Genomic DNA, 19337 nt, shown 5'->3' on the forward strand with positions numbered 1-19337 from the left:
GCGACCCCAGGAAGAACTGTAAGAAAAGGCCCCCCCCCGCCCCAGATAAACCCCAGCCTGCCCAAGGGAAGCAGGCAAAGGATGATTATTGTCACTCCCGCATAGGAACTGAAGTGTAAAGACTTGCCCAGAGCCACTGAGGAAATCTTTGTGATCCCAATAATCCCCTGTCCTGCAGGCTGGTCTGCAGGCTTTGCTGCATGGTTTGCTCTGACCTCTCCCCAGCCAAATCAGGGTGTGCGCCCATTCTTGGTTTTGGGTTTAAGTTGGCCTGGGAGCACCTGTCCTCACAAGTAAACAGCCCCCTGAGCACCTGGCTGATGTCTGCAGCGGTCCCAGCACATCTGTGCTAGCCGGGGAGGAGGTTTTGGCAGTACATGTCACTGTGAATAGTTGCTGTCACATTACACCAGCTCCAAACAGGGGCTCTGCAGGAGTCTGCAGGCTTTTGGACCTCAATCTGTGAAGAACTGGGAAGATAAGTATTGTGAACTCCCTCGGGCCAGGAAAAAGGGGCAGCCTTTAGTTGCAAAAGCATTCATTATATGAGATTTTTGCTGCAGAAACACAGCTGAGAATGCAAGTTTTAGCTTAATATTCATAAGAGCAGGACAGCAAATAAATTCTTTTTTTCTGAGCCTGAATCTGAGCAGCTGGGGTGGGTGGGTGACCGGTCCTCCCCACTGCCCCCAGTTAGGGTGTGTGAAATAGCACATACATTGGGGTAGTGGGGTATGGATGAGCAGCAACAGCTGTCTCCTCTGTGGTACCCAGGCGGTGACAGCCCTGCTTCAAGGGAGCTGAGGCTCTTCAGTTCCTAGGAAGGGCAAACATACCCTCATCCACAGAGACCCTGGCCCATCTCTTCTTAAGAGAAGAGGGTGTGCAGCTGCGGCGGGGCTGGCACGGCGGGCGATGCTGCAGCTCGGAAGGTTTCCTGGTGATTTGGAATCAGCAGAGGCACCTGCACAAACTGTCCTCCTCAGCCTGAGACAGAACAGTGCTGCTCACTCGGTGGAGAGGGGGAATGAGCTGGAGAATCTTCCGCTTGTGTCTCCTTCAAACCAAAAACGTGCCTCTTCTCACTGCCAGGGCAGGCGGCAGCACTGGTGCAGGTGTCGGTGCAGTTGTGGTGCCAACATAGGGAGCAAAGCTAGCATCAGCCTGGTGCTTTCAAACACTGGTTTGGGTATCCTCCACCGATCCATTATGTGTTTCATCTACTTCTTCCCCTCCACATATTTATAGGAATTTAAAAAGTATAAAACCCAGAGGCTATGTTCACTATTATCTTAAACTACACATTGCTTTCCCCTGCTGCCTTCCACTCCAGCCGTCATTTAGCCACAGGAAAGGACGCCTTACATGAGACATCAGCTTTAAACACACTTTAAATAAGATGTGTGCTTTAAATGAGAAACACAGCAGTTAGATTTTACCAGACCAGGTTTGAAGAGGAAGCACTCAGCTGACTTCACTTAACCATAACGTCCAGGCTCTATCAAAAAAAACCAGTCTGTGCAAAGCAGCAAATAATTTGTATTGTCTTTGTGATCCTGACACAGTGATAGTTACTACTCATGCTTGTTAACCTGCTGAATTAAGCCGAGAGGGGCTGCAAAGCACATAGGGCGCTTGCTGGAGAAGAATTCAACAGAAGACCATTTGCAAAGCGGTGTTCTGGTAAAACTGAGGCATTGCCACCTACTGAGCAATGGAAGATCAAGTATTAAGACATCACTTGTACAATTTAATCTCCCAGCAACCAGGGCACTCTCACATTTTTTTCTACGTCTTCACCTTAAATCATTGTCAAGTCCTCTGATGTTTTGTATTTTGGGCAGTCTAGGGAGGGTGAGAAGACTGATGGAGTAGGATTTGAGACAGTGGTTTCCATTCTGCTCTTGGATTTAGGAAAAAAGCACTGGCTTCACAAGCATGCGTAAAGAGTGTAAATGTGATGCTCCATGCCATAAAGGCTTAGGCTGCTGGAGTGGCACTAAGTCCCCGCATAGTAGCTGAACTGGACAGTGAAAGATAGGCTTCGGGTTTTTTCTTTTTTAAATTATTTTCTGGTAGCTAAGCTGGAGCAAAGAGAGGAACATCCAGGTTACCTCCACAGTGAACCAGCCTACAGTTTCAGAACACTTTTGGAGAGAAAAAAAAAAAAATAGAGATAGATGATTGAGGAGATGGACAAGCAGCCAGCCTGATGGTGTAAGCTACATTTCCTTTAGGAATCCAGGCTGGAATACATTTATTTTCAAATAAACAAACAAAAAGAATGGTAGAATTGTACTGTCTTTGTTTTGTATCTATGGCTTTATACTGTCATTGTCTCTTTCTAATACAGTAGCAATCATCAAGAGATAAACCTATTAACACAGAGATGCAAAACACAGATTCATAAGCTGAAGAAGGTTTAGAAAAGTTACTTTTCCTCCGGTGAGCCACGGAGCCAAAAGCAGCGAGAGCTGCAAAAACCTGAACATTTTTCTTGCAGAATAAAGGCCCCTTCAAAACTTAAGAGCACGCACAGGGGATACAACCTGGACCAGATATGAAGCATGAGACGGACAGTTTGAGATGCTGGGATGGCTTTATTTAGTTTGCAATTCTCATGCAAAAAAAAAACCAAAATAAAAAAACAAAACAAAACCGTTGCACGGTAGCGGAGGGGAGGCAGGTGGGGCGTGCCACCAGGTGACCCGCAGGATCCACCATGCAGCTCCCGACGGCTTCAAAAGGCACCGCGGCGCTACGGGCACCCCGGGCTATCCCCGTCGCACCGCAGCGTGTTCCCGCCCCCCAGCCGTCCCCGCCCCCCGCGCAGGCGCGGCCCATGAGGCGCCGCCCCCCTCCGCCGCCGCCGCGCCCCGCCGCGCCCCGCGCCATGTCGGACCGGCTGGCCAAGCCCACCTGCCTCATCGTCGCCAGCGCCGCCGCCGCGGGTGAGACTCTCGGGGCGGGGGGAGCCCCGGGCCGGCCGGCTCCGCTCCCGCGGCCCGCGGTGCCCCGGGGTGCGGCCCGGCCCTGCGTGCGGGCCCGCTGCGCCCTGGGCCGGGCCGGTGTCGCCCCGTGGCCTGGGCTGCGCCGTGCGTCGGCGGCACCGAGCGCGGCACCGTCCTGCCACGCGTGTGCCCGCACCGCAGCCCGCGGCGCCGCTTGCACAGCGGTGTGTGCGTGCGGCTCAGGGGTGTGCGCGTGTGCAGGCGTGCGGCTCAGCTGTGCCGTGCGTGTGCAAGAGTCGCCGCGGCTCAGCTGTGTGGTGTGTGTGCAGGCATGTGGCACAGGTGTGCCGTGCGTGTGCAAGAGTGACCGCGGCTCAGCTGTGTGGTGTGTGTGCAGGCATGTGGCACAGGTGTGCCGTGCGTGTGCAAGAGTGACCGCAGCTCGGGTGTGCCGTGTGTGTGCAGGCATGTGGCACAGGTGTGCCGTGCGTGTGCAAGAGTGACCGCAGCTCGGGTGTGCCGTGCGTGTGCAGGCATGTGGCACAGGTGTGCCGTGCGTGTGCAAGAGTGACCGCAGCTCAGGTGTGCCGTGCGTGTGCAAGGGTCACCGCGGCTCGGCAGTGTGTGCGTGTGCAGGCGTGCGGCTCAGCTGTGCGGTCCCACGTGCAGGCTGGCTGCTCAGCCTTGCTCTGCCCAGCCGTGCACACGCGCTGCTCCTGCTTGTGCAGCTGTGTGGTGCGCAGATGTGCTCGCTTTCTGTAGATGCCCACCTGCAATGCACACGTGTCTGTGTGTTCCTCTGCACGCAGCTGTGCCGTTGGATGCGGGCTGGTTTCCCCTTGGCATGTGCCAGCACCAGCGCTGCCCTTGCACGTGTACCTGAGCGAAGCCAAATTTCCTTCGCTCCTGCCTGTTAACCCCCCAGCCAGAGCAAACGGCATACTTGTCATGTGTTTCTCAATACGTTGTTTGCCTATAATGGTGGCGGTGCATTTCTTCCATCTTAAAATAAGTCTGGAATTACTGAGAGCTTTTAAGATGATCAAAAAACCAAGCTCGTGTACTTGGCTAGGTAAGACTACATAGTGTGGCTGGGATTAAAATGTAGTTGTTTCCTTAAGTTGTTGGACTCTGTTTTTCAGGCGTGTCAGCCCAGTCGTTCCTTCACTGCTTTACGCTGACTAGCTCGGCTTTTAATCTGCAAGTCGCAACTCCAGGGGTAAGTGATTTCTGTGATTTCAGTCTGAAACCAATTGATATTTCAAGTGACAAGAGAGAATTATACTAAACTTTTCGGAGAGGTGTCTTATTGGCCTTACAAATTAAAGGACTTAATTTTGTTGTCTTAATATTGAAGTGAATGCATGCTTCCTGTAGTGTGGTTTTGAACTTCTTCATCCAGTATCTGTTACCCACGAAGAGCAGAGGGAGTGCTATTAGAAGCATGGCTTCAGTGGGAAAAATGGAGAGCTTCAGATCTGTGAGAACTGAAGTATCTCGAAATCCCACATGGTTATGCTTCAAGAAATGTAGTGGATGTTTTTTCAGTGATCCTAACGACAGCCTTTGAACCATGCTTCCCCTAGGGGAAATCAATTGATTTTGTGGATGTGAACGAGAGCAACATGCGCTGGGTACAGGACTTTCGTATGAAATCGTACGCAAACCCTGCCAAGTTGGAGTCGATTGATGGTAAGGGATTGTTGTTGGCTAGTATGTCATCTTCATTTATCGGGGAAACAGATGCTGCTTAATGTTAGGCCCTTAGGGAAGAATGACACAGAAAAGATGTAAAACAAGTGTTTTAAGAGGAAGCCCTACCAGCTGCAGTTGTTACTTTCTTATTTATCTTGGATTGGTAGTTTCCTCCTATGTATACATACACAATATATATAGTCTGTTTCTGTGTATATAAACACACTCTGTAGTGTTGTTTTGTAAAAATAAATACTTTGCTAAAGTAGAGGCTAGCAGACATAACAGTTTCAAGTTTTGCCTGGGTAAGAATGGTGTATCAAACGCGTGTTCTTTGTCCTAAAAAGGACCTTTTTCTGGACTCCGTATAGATCTGTTAGTTTCTTTAGTTAATTTGGTTTACACAGTTTTTGACTGACCTGTGTGGTATTGTCTCAACTATGTCAAATCTGAAATGGATTTATGGTCAGGCTTTTGTTTGTTACTGGTATTACAATTGGTTTATCCTTTCCTCCTTACTAGGCGCTAGGTACCACGCGCTGCTGATTCCAAACTGTCCTGGGGCTATGACTGACCTTGCAAACAGTGGGTACCTGGCTAAGATATTGCAGCACTTCAGCACTGAGAACAGTAGGTGAACATTGTTAAATATTGTTAAATAAAATAGTACTACTGTACTGTTCACTTAAGAGTGTTGCCTTCCAATGACTTTAAAATGTTTCCGTAGCTGAAGAGCATTCAGAACTGGAAGGAGCTGCTTTAGAGAAATGTATCTTCTCTCGAAGAGTAACCTTATCAGTAGCTTTTCAATGCTTGTATCAGAAGGGGGTTTTCTGCCTTACAGTGACACAGAAATAGCTGTCTCCACGTTGATGGGATTCAAGGTCTAGAGCCAAATGTGAAGTGTACCAGGATCATCATTAAGGCTGTAGTTAATCAAGACTTGTGTGTGCTTCTCACTTACCATTTGAGTATGTGTTTTTCTGATTGCTGCTGTCTCTGGACTTGGAGTTAATAGCTAGTAACTCTGCAAGACTGGCATAATTCTTACTGTAGTGTGCAGGAGCCTAAGAGGCTATAAATGGTGCAGTATAATTTTATTACAGGAAGGCAACATGCTGTAATGTTGAAGAATCTCATTAACTCATCTAGGTTTTGGCTATTTGAAGATGCTCACAAATATGCTTTGGTATTTCTCTAGAGCCGATCTGTGCGATTGGACATGGAGTTGCAGCTTTGTGTTGTGCCACCAATGAGGATAAATCCTGGGTATTTCAGGGATACAGCCTGACAGGGGTAGGTTGAACTTTCAGGTGACTTTTGCTGTTTGGGGGCTTTTTTGCTGTGTGGGAGACCTGTGATTTCAGGTGCTGGTAGATTTGGTCTTATCCTAGAAGTTCCTACAAATATAAATCATCAGTTTGGTACCCTTGGTTTATGTGCAAGATGTGGAAAGTTATCATTAGCAAAGGGGACCAGCAGTGAGCGTGTGGAGGGGTTGTCGCACTTCACTGTCATGTGAAAAGTGTTTGCCTGCTGATGGTTCAGTAAACTTTAAAATGCTGGAAATGTCTGCTGCAGCTTTTTGAATTCATAGTTGAGGGCTCTTAAGAATTTTTTTTTTGCTTCATGAATGCTGGAGGTAGGTTATATTTCTCAAGGTGCTGTCTTATTTTAAAAGGTAGAGGAAGCTCTAGGGGGGAAAAGGCAGTTTGTACACACTGGCTTGTAATAAAAAAAAATGTAGCTAGATACTGTTGATATTTTATTTACTGTACAGTTATATCTCTCCTCACAGACTACTTATATGGCAGTTGCACCTGTGTGCTGAGGTGATGCAAACCTCTATAGTACAACTTACAGGGTTGAAAATTTACATGCAAAGTTAAGAAATTAAGTTTATGGGACTCGCAAAAACTGTCAGTGTCCTGATGTGCTTGTATTTGGCACTACAGTCCATGACAAAATATTTAAAATAAGGCATGATGTGACCTAGCTACAGTTACTATGGAAACCATAAAATTCTGTTTCCTCCTGTGCATATAAAAACTAAGTACTTCTTATTTTTCTCTGCATGTAAGCAGATTCCCCTATTCATTTAGAAAGCAGAGTACTGTTGTTTGGACTCTGCAAGTGGCATGGCACTTGTGTCCAAATGTTTGTGTCAGCATCCAAACAGGTCTGCGCTTTTTGAAGTTAATTGCATGCACACTGTTCAGTGTCTAGTTGCTATGCAGAAATTGCTGGGTGTCATTCTGTAAAAAGCAAGACAGACTTACTTCCTTTTGATCTTTTTCAGCCCTCTGTGTATGAACTAGTGAGGCAGCCTAATTTTGCCAGTTTATCCATTATTGTGGAAGATTTTGTGAAAGACTCTGGAGCTACATTTAGTGGTATGTCACTCTTCTGTTGTCCAGGTCTTCATGTTTCGTGGCTGCATTCTGGAAATGAATGTGTATGTGCCAGTTTTACACAGCTGAACAGGACTCTGACAGGCTATCTCATCTTGCATTCCCACTTTAGGAATATAAACAGTGAGTGTTTTAATAATAAATGCCACAAAATACTGTGTGTGGAGAAGTAGGGCAGTACAGTACCGTGCACTGTTCTCCGTGGTTGTCCACAGATGCTCTTACACCCCAAGGTAAACGTGAGGTTGCTTGTCCTGCTATGAACAAAGAACTTGTGCTGCAGGGAAGGGTGTGAGCAGGGGAGCTGCTGTCGCTCTGCAGATGCGCAGCCTGTGTCTGTACGGAGGTGTTGTGCCGCAGCTGCTGCCTTCCTGTGCGGCAGAGACCATGTCCGCTGCTGGGAGAGGTTAAGTTCTTGATTTTGGGGTTGTCTTCTATTCAAGCAAATGCTTCGTTAATTAAAGCTGGAGGTGCTAGGCTGCATAGCGTTTTGGTTGCTCTGATTAGTTGCCTTTTAGCAGAACTATTTTACTCTAGCTAGATCTGGCTTTTTAGTATTTTCTTGCTTTGTTACTAATTTCATTAATTATTATTAGTCAAAATGTAAAAGTTTGACTTTGAACTGCAAAATCTGAAGTTCAGTCCTGTAAGAGAAATTAAATCCATTCAAGCACAGAAATGTCACTTTTTCCTCAATTGGATGTGCAGGGAAAAGTGTCATTTTCCTTTACATGCTGCGTTCCTGCAGTACTGAAGAGCTACAGGGAGAATTAAATAATGAGCTGTAAATGGCCCTATTCTTCAGTTGCAGCTGTTGTTCAGTCTCCTGTTTTGTTTAGGTAATTTTTTTTAGAATCCTTAAGAGAATAATGAGATGCCTGTGGTATTTAAGTCATCCTTCAGCAGAATAGTTCCACCTATTGAATTGATTCAGTTAAAGTGGCTAGATTAGAGATTAACTATGCACATGGCCTGGATAGGAAACAGAACCAGGCTCCTAATGCCATTCTTCTGTTTTTCACTGAGAAGAAACACCACTGTCTTATCAAACTGCTGTATATTCTTTGCTTCATTCTCTTCCATCCATGCTGCTGACTGCCTGTTTCTGTGTTTAAATGGCATCTTGATGCTTTTCACATGGGCTGCTGCCGCCACCTTCTGCATAATGAGTCCAGCAAGAAGAGGAAAAAAGCATGTGTGGTTTGAAGGCGCTTGGCCTGTATTTAGGCAGTCAGTAGCTGTGAGAAGGGAAAGAAAACAAGAGTTGTTCATTACTGAAAAACTAATGGCTCTATCTGAAATGAGGTAACTTAAAAATGCTAGTTGGAGTACTGAACAATTCCTGGTAGATATTAACATGTCAGGATATTATAGGACAGAAAATAAGTATTTTTCTGCAGGTTCTTTGTAGTATGGTGATTACAACTTTGATATCCTACATGAGAAGAGCTTACATTGTATCACAGGGTGACTACAATTTTAAAATATATAATTTGAGGGTTTTATTATGACAATCTCTTGATGAGTGCATGTTACCCACCTAGTGTTAACTGAATGATGAGACTGGCCCTGCTGGCCTTTCGGAGAAGGACTTTGCAGTGAAATTGTTTCAAGATTAGGGGCTCAAGATTGTCCCTGTCGCGGTTGTTATAGATCAGCATGTCAAGTTACCCAGCAAACCTGTATGGTCAAAATAGTTAACTTTTGTTTTAGTTTTATCAGGGTTGTGATACTGACATTGAAGTGGTGTCCACTAACACAATGCTTTTGCTTTTTCTCCTGTATTTAGCCAGCATTCCAGATGCTGTACATGTTGTGCTGGACAGACACCTGGTGACAGGACAGAATGAAAATTCCACTCTTCCTGCCGTCCAGAATCTTCTTATTCTTTGCAATGTCAGGTGAGGCAATGTGGGAGATAAGACTTAGGAACAGACAGTGGTGAGCATCTTTTGGTTTCAGGAATATTGTCCCCCAATGGACTTTTTTTTCCCTTTAGTTAACTGCTGAAGCACATGTCATCTTTGTTTGATCTAGCTGTTAATCAGTTATGTCTCTTGGTAAAAAGCATTTGTGATATTAATAAAAGGTAAATTGGTTGGGAAATGCCTAGCTGTCTTATCAGGACTGATAAAGTGAAATGCAGAATAGGCTTCACTACGGCATTCCTGTTGAGAGAAACATCTCTTGTGTCTTTTTCTTTGTGCTTTGGCAAGTTAGCATTTAGTCAGCTGTGTTTGGGGATTCTGGGAAGGAGTGGATTGAAGTCCTTTGGTAAGGGCTTGGCTGTCTGACTGTCTTTTGTCTTGTCAGCTAGAAGGAACACCTAGAAATAACCATAAAAAAAATTCTTTAGTTCAGATGAATGTGTGTTAGAAGTCCTTTCCTGGCTGTGGACTAACAGGTGTCATGTTTGGATGTATTTCATTCAGCAGGAAATGAAGAAGGAGGTGTCTTTCCAAACAGGATGGATGAAGAGCCAGCAGGCTAAGGATTTTCTTGTCTGGTAACTGGATAAAACATCCCTCTAAATTTCTGCCCTGGACTATGAAGTGACTGTGACAGTGGAGTAGCAATGTCAGGTTTTGCATACATAGAATGGATGAAGGTTGTGAAGAAAACATAGAAGTGCATCACACTTGAGAAGTGACTATGAAACCACCTTGCATTTTTGTTGCTACATCTTTTTTCACTGCTTCTTTCTGGACCCTTGACTTACAGATGTGGGGAACTGTCCTTTAAAAAAGAAACACCCAAACCCAACAAACGGAGCAGTTGGTGCTGTGGATACAAATTACTGAAGCTGAAGACCTTGCTCTAGGTTGACAGTTATACTGATTGTTAGTAACTGCCCCAAAGAGCAAGCACTTGGAGCTCTGTGAGCCATCTGGTGTTTGTGTTCAAAATATCAAAATCTACACCTAAAGCTTCATGGAATTGCAATGTCAGATGTATTCTCATTTGGTAGGTCACAAAGTTACTGTCTGAACTCTGAATGTGTCTGGGACACTTGGATATACTTGGAATAGGATGGAAAATGCTTAGCTAAACACTGAATAAAGCAGAGCCAGTTGTCTGAAGGCAGCTTGCTGGTGATACTGTTGGCAAATGTGCCCTTGTTTTCGTCCTTGCCTGTTCACATTATCGGACTTCTGTTTAAAGAGTTTGGTCAGCTGTTTTTAAATGGTCTTCTCACTGGTTATCTGTTCTCCTTTGTGGTGCTTATGTTATAATTTTTTGTTCTCTTTGAAATGTTTGAAATACTTCTCTGGCAAGTATGTTGCAGTTGCTTCGTGCTGGAATTTTATGAACAAAGGAAGTAAAAAATGTAGGCAGCTAGTGTGGACCATGTTATCTGAGGAACCAGCTGTAAGATGAAATCTGCCCTTCTCTTTCCTTTTGAGCAGCAGATGTGGCTTGAAGTTGAACATGGAAAGGAATAATCAGACCAAGAATATTTTTCATTATTGCAAGCTCTAGCATACTAAAACCTATGGGAAAGTAGGCAGACTGACATTTTTCCTTCCCTCTTGGAACAGAGGGCAGCATTTCTGCAGTGCTCTGTGAGGGAAAGAACCTTTGTGGTTGCTTTTCTTTCTTAATGGGATAATACGACACATTGGTTAGAACTAGTCATCAAGCAGGGTAATTTTATGTCTTTTCTGTAGAAATTCAGTTTTTTCAGTTCTGTCTCAAGACTTCTTTGTAATTTTTAAAAGGTAATCTGCTGTGAGATTTGTTGGGTCTTCTGCGGTTGTATTTTGGAGCCCAGTTCACATATTTTTTTGTTTTAATAGAAATTAAAGTTAGAAATTGAAATTAACATTAGGCATTGATAGAAATTAAACTATCAAAGAGCTTTTTGATAACTTAAATTCTGATTCCTGGCAAGTTGCTGTAGGGATTTGTTGACCTCTGTCACCATTGGGGTGTACTTTGTCTGGATTTCTAGTGGGCTGTCTGCTGAAGTGATGTGAAAAGTTTTTGTATTTAGTATTTAGAATTGGGGTAGTTCTGTGTTGAATGCTGTGCACCTACAGCAAGGAGATAATCTGCCACCAAAAGCTTTATTTAGATGGAGGAGGTGAAACTTCATGCCCTGGACTCCACTGATAGCTTGAGCAGGGAACTTGGTGGGCCTGGAGGAGGTGGGTGCAACTTTATGTGGCTTCTGAGTTGTGAGAGCTTTGCCACAACTGACTGCAGCTGCAAAGCTGTTCTACAGGGTCAGTGGATAGCACACAGACACCAGTACAGAAAATAATCTTGAATTACTGTTTGTTTCAAATTAATGCAGAAAATAAGGCAGTATGTGCATACAGAAGGATTAGCATAAAGTACCCTGATTTCAAGCAATAAAACAGATAAGCAAGGCAATGCACCTAATCATTACTACTCAGGGTTGGCTGTAGTGAGTAAGAAAGAGATCACCCGTTGCCCTACTACATTACCATCATCCAGATCCGCCCCTGCTGCAGTGAGGATGTGGAGAGCCTGTCCTGGCAACTGGGGAGTCTACGCAGGGTGTCCCCTTGTAGGGGAGGTCTCCCAAGTCACTGCAAGAGGGTCCAGCATTTATACTGTATTGAATAAACAAGCTCACCTACTTGTAAATGCAGAAACAACTGGTTTCACTCTCCTCTCAGATCCCACCAAAGCCTGGCCGGGGCTCAAGGAGGAACCAAAGAAAGCTCCCTTATCTACTGGATTATAACCACTGGTTTCCAAACAAGGCTGAACATCTGGTTTCGTTGCCTGGTCCACCTGCCTCTAAGCAAGGAAGGATGCACCACAGATAGCTTCGCTCAGGATTACTCTTTATCTAAGCTACATCTTTCGCTAAGGATCATGCATGGTTTGCTAATGATTGGATACTAAATATATACTTAATGTTTGGTTGGCAGGTTTGTCTAGAGGTCAACTTTGGCTCAGGGCCTGTTGCTCAGTTTCTGAAGTGGGAGTCTGAGAGGCTATTAGTCTGTTTTACCATTGAGGCTGCTTCCATTTGACTTTGAAAGGTCTAGTGATTTTGACGTTGCCTGCCTGTAAAAATAGAATATTGCTGTCTACGCCGTGTCCTGTTTTCATTCCTTAATTGTAAAGTTCTGCCCAGGCTTGTTGATAAGCTGCCAGGTGAACAAACAGTATTCAGAGCACTACAGGCTTTGATCAGTTCCCTATTGCACTGTTTGTCCTTTTTTTTTTGTGGCAGCCCAGGCCTGTTGGAACCGCTGTGTGCCAATGTTGGGAAGTACTCTGCCTTTTAGTTTTTTCTAACATTTCCTTGTTCTTCCCATAGGGGAGCAGATAAACAGGAGTTGCTGTGAGCACCTTTCTTTCACATCACACATCCATTTCTGTCTCCTCAGTAATCTAAACTGTCTCCAGTGCTGAAGCTGCTCTGGCAGAATAGAGGAAGAATGGCAGGGTCCAGCGGGAAGTGGCTGCAGAGGTGGTGTTTGCAAGTGTCTGTGCCTACAGCGCTGGTGCGGGTGACGAGGACGCTGGCTGCGTGGATGTGGCGTCACTGCTAGCAGCAAAGCAAAACGACTGGTAAAACAGCCCCCTCTCTCGTGTGGATGGTGGGCTAGCGTTCAGTCACCTTTAAACACTGTGCCGACAAGCTGTGAGCAATTACGATGGCTCTTCTAAGTTCTCATACAGTATGACCAACTTTAGCTAAGGACTGGAAAAAATTATTCTAAGACTGTGGGAAAAGATTAAAATAGAAAGCATGTGAAGCTGTTTCATGTCATGCCAGATATACTCAAGACAGTTTTACTCTGTTTTTTGGGGGGGTGTTATGTCAGTGGGTTAAAACGAAGGCAGTATTCCATCATTTTTGCTTGTTATTTTACTTTCCTTTACCACATGTGTCCAGATTAATAGTCAGGAATGATACATAGTGTTGATGACCTCTTTGTAAGTTTTCATCTAGTTTTTCATTTTGGAAAAGCTTTCAATGTGGCAGTAAACCACTTGACTGTACAGAAGCTTTCAACAACACATCAGCCTATTTCTGTAACTCCTGTTTACTTTGAAACTAAAACCAGCAGGGTTGAAGTACAGGCTTCAAAGGCTGCAGCATGTCTATAGCTTGAGGTATTGCTTAGGTATTTAGTTCCCTGTTAATTGTTCTAAAGATGTAACACTTGGTATTTTCTTTTAATTTATTTTTTGCTTAAAAGGTATTTACATCAACTAAAATTCTGAAGTGACATTATGGAAAGAAGACTGATTTTTGGTTAAGTCTTGCATTTTAAGCTTCCTGTGTGAGGAGTTTGAATACCTTGGTTTGTCTCCTGTACCTTGTGTGCTATGCTTTCTTCCTGGTGAAACTGAGAAGCAGGCCAGTGCAGCATCACATCCCAGGCATCCGAACAGTGATATTTATCCTGAGTTTGTCTTGCAGCACATGATACCATGCCTTAAAATGGCATGGGTTCTCCTCTCCCTGGTTGTAAGAATACAGCATGTTCAAACTGCTCAGGGGTCCAGTTTTAAATACTATTCTTACCCAGTCATGCTTAACAAGACACTGACAAATCTCAGCAGCTGGGTTTTTGCAGGGGCATTAGCATAGGTGAGATGTTGCTTCTTCTTGCCTTGTGCCTGTTGACCTTTGTCAGTGTCTTAGCTTGTGGTACAGTTAGTGTTGTGTCTGCTCCGTGACCATGCATACTAATCTTAAGCTAAAAATTAATTTGCATGTAAAGATACATGTTTATGACCAATCTAGTGATGTGGGTTATAAATCATGTATAACTGATGAGCAATCAGCTAGAGGCAGTTATCAGGAGTCCTGAAAACATGCCAGCTCTTGCCGTGCTCATTTAGCCCGTGTTCTGCAGCGTGACGGCTTTCCCCCCTTAGCTGGATTGAGTGTAGCAATTTGAATGCTGCAGGGAGGACGAGCTTTTGGCAGGGCTTGCAAATGCTTGGTGTTTCGCTGTCTTTGTGACCAGTTGTTTATAGAGGATTCTGGCATTTGAACCACATGACAGGCTCTTTTGTGCCAAAGCCAGAAACTGCTTCTCAAACAAATTGTAATTCTGGAGATTTTCAACCCACGCAAATCCTGATTGTGTTGTGCTCTGGAGTGCTTGGTGCTTTTGCCTTAGGGATGTTATCAGCCAGGCTTATTCCCTTAGAAATCTGTCTGTTCCCGGTAATATCTAGCTGCTGATGATTTTTTTTTTTTTAATTTAGGGAACCACACACACAGTGTGAGACATCTTGCCAGGGCTTAACGCGTGGGAGTGTGTTCTATATTTTCCTCTGTTCTTAGGGGCAGACATTGAAGTATCTGCTAGAAGCATCAGAGTGCTTCTGCAATATATGGAGCAGAAACAGTTTGTGGGATGAATCCAAATGGATAAGGGGCTTTCTCAGATGAGTTATCCTTAAATGCTATCTTTAGGATAATCTTTACAGCAGTTGGCTCACAGCTGTAAAAAAACATTCCTGTATTGCATCCCCACAAAGGATTTCTTCACCAATGAGACAACAGCATGTATCACTATGCATCCCAGCACCGCCCTTGTTAAAGCTGTGTAGCTGGTCCCTGCAAGGAATAAAGGAAAGGTACAGAACATCTTTAAGGTAATAGGAGCCTTTACTGGCAGTTTTATGCAGAAGTTGTGAAACGGGATGCTCAAACAAAACATTTGCAAACTGGTGTAACATTTGGAGTGAGCCCCCAGACTGGCTTGTGAGTGTGATCTCAACTTTAACACTTCTTACACCTTAATTCAATTTAAGTTGTGGCTATAACAATAATGGGAATGTAATCTTTCTAGTTTAACTAACCTAATGTTTACAGGGCAAAAGGTTGCGTGGTGTGAAAGGTGATGAGGAAAGACCAAATCAGCAACAGCTTGGGCTTTGATTGTGAGCCCTCTGTGTTACCATGCCTTTCCTAAAGCTTGATACTGTAGCTGCCATCAGTGGAGATATCTTAGATCCTCAGAATTCAGAGGTGGTATCAGAGACAGCCTGGGAAGACTCCCAGACATCCCACTGGGACTTGGCAGCCAGTAACACTGTGGCACTGCTCTCTCCTCTGTAATGCCAGTGCATCAAAACAAGTACCAGAATAAATGGAAATGAATCTTTAATCCTGATTAGCTTTAACATTTAACGTGGTACCTATCAGATACTGTCGGGCTTGTTTAATGTAGTCTGTAATAGCCTTTGATGGCTGTATTTGATAGGCCTTATAAATGCATCTCCAGGGACTAATTTTAAAGTGAAATTCTATGCTGGGAGGCTGAAAATAAAACTGATGTACTTGCTGTCAGCTTTGTGGACCCTAGCGGCTGTTTACCTAACAGCTCTGCTCTCCTGTACCTCTGCTCTTGCATCCTTGTTTTGAGAATACAGGAGGTGCTGAGCATCCACAGGGAGCAGCAGCCAGGCTCCCCTGGTGCATTGTGTGATGGGATGCAAGAGGGAGCTGAAAGAGGAAGGAAAAGCTTTTCCAGCACCCACCTCCCCCAAGCTTTGCGTGTTTGCATAGACCTGGATGTTCAGATTCGAGAGCTGCCGCCACAAGGGAGGGTGGTTAACTTTGCATTTGTGCTCATCAGTTAATTGCTGCTCTGCGAATCTTGAAAAGGAAGAGGTGCTGTGGGATGCTGCAGCCTCCCCACGTGGTGGTGGTACTGCTCCACACAGACCTTCGCATTCCTCCTCAGCCACCAGCAAACTCGGTCCCTAAACACCAAGTTATTCCTTTTTTCTTGTGAATTCCCAAGGAAGGGCTGCTTCTTCTACCTGTGCCAGGCAGGTGGGCTACAGCTGGAAGAGAGGAAAATCCTTGGATGCCACTCAGGGCTACAATAGCACAAAATGCATATTAACACATTATTAGCACATAAAATGCATATTACACTGAGCTGTGCTGGAAACAACAAGCTATTCCTGTGGCTTCCCAGTAATCTGTGACCAGAGGGTTGGCTCTCCCATGCTCCTTCTTTTCTTAGGAGGATGAGAGCAGCAGAGTTAGAAATTTCGCCATGAAAGCCTCAGTCCTTTGTCATATCCTAAAACATCGTGTGCTAATGCTGCCCTGCGTGATTTCCTTAAATATTGTCCTTCCTCAGCATCACCTGTTCTGTTATTTTCTGGTGTAAAAGTAGTAAAATCCATATGAAATAATTGGGTAGAATCATGTCACCAGGTGAAAATCAGAGCTCAGCAGTTCTTCATGCCTTTTGCCCTTGGACTGGCTGCTTTACCTGGCTCGTCCCTCCAAAACTTCTTGATCCTTCTGCTTCCATGTAAGCTACAGTAAAGCTAAGTTGATCTGAGCTGCCAGTGCATGCTTACTTGTATAAACTTGAACTACTAATTGTATTCTAATAGTTATCATATGCTATTCCCTATGTTACCTCGTACTAAATAATGTATATAGGTCTATTCAGACTGCACGGTAGGTTTGAAACTGTGAGCCGCGTGCTTTGATTTTAATCCCCAGTGCCTTGAACGATGCTGTGGGCTGGAGCAGCGGTTCGTGGGGCTCAGCCTTGTCGCAGAGCCCTGTTTGGCCTTGGGATGAGAGCAGGAGACCCGAGCCTGGCCAGTTCCTGGCCAGGGACAGCCCGAACAGACTGCTGGAGCAGTGGGTGCCTACAGCTGGGCGTCTCTGCTGTGCAAGGACTGTGGGGTTTTATGTCTTGTGTGTCAGGAGCCCTTACCATGAGGCTCTTGGCACGTACCCTAAAGGAATGAATAATAAAATGTGCCGCAGGGAGACCAGACCTAAGCTTGGGATTATTTATCTTCTGGGTTTTTTAAATTAATTTGCTACAAATTGCACTTTTGTGTTGAACACATTTTCCACAGCTTTGTACTGAATATGACAAATGCTTTTTAGCCAAGAAGCCAATTCTCTGAAATGGGTTATTTCACATTTTCTTTTTGAAACATACCTGCAGAAAAAGCCAGGAGGCAAAATGTTGCATTTCACCCCAAATAAAAGGTATTTCAGCTCTTTTACATCCAACTATCCTGCTTTTAAGTCCTGAGTTTGTTTCTTTGCTGACGTGCATGTTTTGTGTGTGTGTTTTTTTGATTCTGTGAACAAACCAGAAATCATATATTTGCCAGCTGTATTCTGTGCTCCCAAGCTAAACTGTCTGGGCAGTCTGTTAAACAATGTTTGCTTTCTCCAGGGGGTTTGTTTTCTTAATAGTTCTGCTACTTACTTCGCTGCCTGAGGATTGCAATGAAAATAAAGAGTTCAAAATGTTCATTTAGTTCACTTGCTGAGCTTTGAATACAGCCTGCTGTTGCTGGAGGCTCTAATGTTTAATGAATGTTTTTTCTCTTGCAGGAATACTCCAGGACTCTTGATATGTGCCAGGATCTCTGATGGCAGGTGCTACTTGCACAGAAACTTCAAGGATCCTGCTGCGTAGGCAAGATGCACGTGTATGGGAAGATACAGCACTGTTTTCTCTTGGGATTTGAGGATGGTAGAAAGAATGCCCTTTCCCAGCCTGGTACACCAGCAGCCGTGTGGGGTGTGTTTGCACTCTGCCTGCAGAGGGGCTGTGCCCGCTCGCCCAAATCAGACCTGGCCTTGCTCAGCACAACCCGAAGTAATTCCTGCTTTGTTTGGAGCGTTGTGTCTCTTGAAGAGGGCCAACTACAACCTTACGTGTAGGTGTGGTTTGTAGCACTCCGCAGCCTAGGTGCCTAGGCTCTGGCACTTGGATGACAAGCACCAGGAGGAAGCACAGTGCAGGAGTCTGCACTGTGGGAAGGGGCTGGTGGCAGCCCCCTGTGCTGGCTCTTCTGCCGTGGGGCTGGGGAAGCCCAGGTGAAGCCTGTCTCATGCTGAGGGCGTAGAGCAGGTCATAAAGGGAGAATTTCCCTCCCAGGAGGCTGGAAAGGTTTACTCTTTGTGGCTGCTGGGAGGTGTTATGGCTCTGGTTGTGTTTAATTAAGTGGAAGGATGCTTTTAAATAAATTTTTAAAGTGTATGTATTGGTTCTTCAGGATTTATACACACACACACACATTCTGTTTGTCCCTACTTGCTGAATCGAAGCTTGTCCTTGTGGCTGTGATAGCTGAAAACCTTTCTGGGAGACAACAGACGTCTGCTCCTGATAAATCTGAGGAGGTCTGGGGATCTGGGAAGACACTAAAAAGGAGTTTGTAAGCTGGGCTCGGACAGGATCCTGGGAGGGATCCCTCTTTACCTCCTAAAGAGGGATGAAACTGAGGAAGAGTTGTGGGGTAAAGGTGCTTTGTGTGACTGGACAGACACATAGGCTGAAGGTTTATGTAGGTTTTGCGGTTTTGCTCCATTTCAGAATGGATGCGGACTTTGTGACTTGGCCACCTGCACCAGTCACCGCACAGCACCCAGCCTGTGCTGAGGGGAAGAAGCCCCAGTGGTGAAGTGGGAAACTGGAGCTGCTCGCAGAGCAGGTAAGGGACCCTGTGACAGGGAAGTGTAACTTGTTCATCTCCTGCCCCCTCTGGTCTTGAGGGGACCATGTGTCTGTAGGTAAGCGGATGAGGTCTGACTGCTCTTGAGCCACCTTGTCCTGCCTCTTCATACCCTTTCACTGCAGAATTTGATTGAGCAACTTTTGGAATGCTTCAGAGTTCTGTTTGTTGTGGTGTTACTGGCCCTGGCCAGCTGTGTCCCGGCTATGTGAGATGACCGCTCTGGTGGCTGTGCTGGTGGTGTGAGGGTGCAGGGAGGAAGAAGGGGTATTTCTTGCAGAGGCTCAAAGCTTCTGATAGCCCAGCTTCACAGCAAGCTCCCAGATTCTGAATTCCCACCCTGCACGGCACAAAGCTGGTTGCTCACGGAGCTGCGTGGTGTTACCAGCTCAGCAGGGCTTGCGACATGGGAATCCAGAGCAGGAAGCTTTTACTGGGATTCTCATTCCCCAAGTGACCAGCTTTGATCTGTCAGTATTTTAGGGCTAACTAGGAGGTAATATTAGAAAGAAACCAACAATTTTTCTGATTGAGAAAGCTCCAGAGCAAACAGGCTTTGGGGAAAGTGAAAGGGCAGCACTTTGTCAGAAAGACCTTCCTTAAGCAAGACAGTCCTTCTGTGTCGCATCTAGAATGAAGTTGGTATGAAGACTGACCAGTAGGGCCAGGGCTAACTGGGGTAACTGGGCTTTGTGCAGCTTCCCTGCAGTGTAATTGTGCCTGAACACTTCTGGCTGTAAGAATGCAGTAGCAGCCTAAAATACCTCCTAATTCCTTTGCTAAGAGGTCAGGCATTAGGACAGGCTTGTCTCGGTGT

At 45.2% G+C, this 19337-nt stretch overlaps 1 protein-coding gene across 2 annotated transcripts; it reads left to right on the top strand.

Moving 5' to 3' along the window:
• The first annotated feature begins 2844 nt into the window (after positions 1 to 2844).
• Positions 2845 to 10166, top strand: GATD1 (glutamine amidotransferase like class 1 domain containing 1). 2 transcript variants are annotated; one of them, XM_040608877.1, is made up of 8 exons: positions 2845 to 2951; positions 4094 to 4170; positions 4538 to 4643; positions 5169 to 5276; positions 5848 to 5942; positions 6946 to 7039; positions 8847 to 8958; positions 9490 to 10166. In XM_040608877.1, the coding sequence occupies exons 1-8, from the start codon at positions 2894 to 2896 to the stop codon at positions 9497 to 9499; spliced, it is 660 nt and encodes a 219-aa protein (XP_040464811.1). In that variant the 5' UTR covers positions 2845 to 2893; the 3' UTR covers positions 9500 to 10166. The 2 variants fall into 2 exon arrangements, with proteins under 2 accessions (XP_040464811.1, XP_040464812.1); XM_040608878.1 differs by having other exon boundaries at positions 2870 to 2951; positions 9493 to 10166.
• Positions 10167 to 19337: the final 9171 nt, after the last annotated feature.

This window comes from Falco naumanni, chromosome 10 (assembly GCF_017639655.2).
Source record: "Falco naumanni isolate bFalNau1 chromosome 10, bFalNau1.pat, whole genome shotgun sequence".
In the NCBI taxonomy this organism is placed as follows: domain Eukaryota; kingdom Metazoa; phylum Chordata; class Aves; order Falconiformes; family Falconidae; genus Falco; species Falco naumanni.

What these genes read in the sequence shown, in the direction of transcription:
- GATD1 (XM_040608877.1), top strand. Translation starts at nt 2,894, where the DNA reads ATGTCGGACCGGCTGGCCAAGCCCACCTGCCTCATCGTCGCCAGCGCC. An exon ending in AGGGATACAGCCTGACAGGG is followed by an intron (nt 5,943 to 6,945) that starts GTAGGTTGAACT and finishes GATCTTTTTCAG; the next exon opens with CCCTCTGTGTATGAACTAGT. An exon ending in CTCTGGAGCTACATTTAGTG is followed by an intron (nt 7,040 to 8,846) that starts GTATGTCACTCT and finishes TCCTGTATTTAG; the next exon opens with CCAGCATTCCAGATGCTGTA.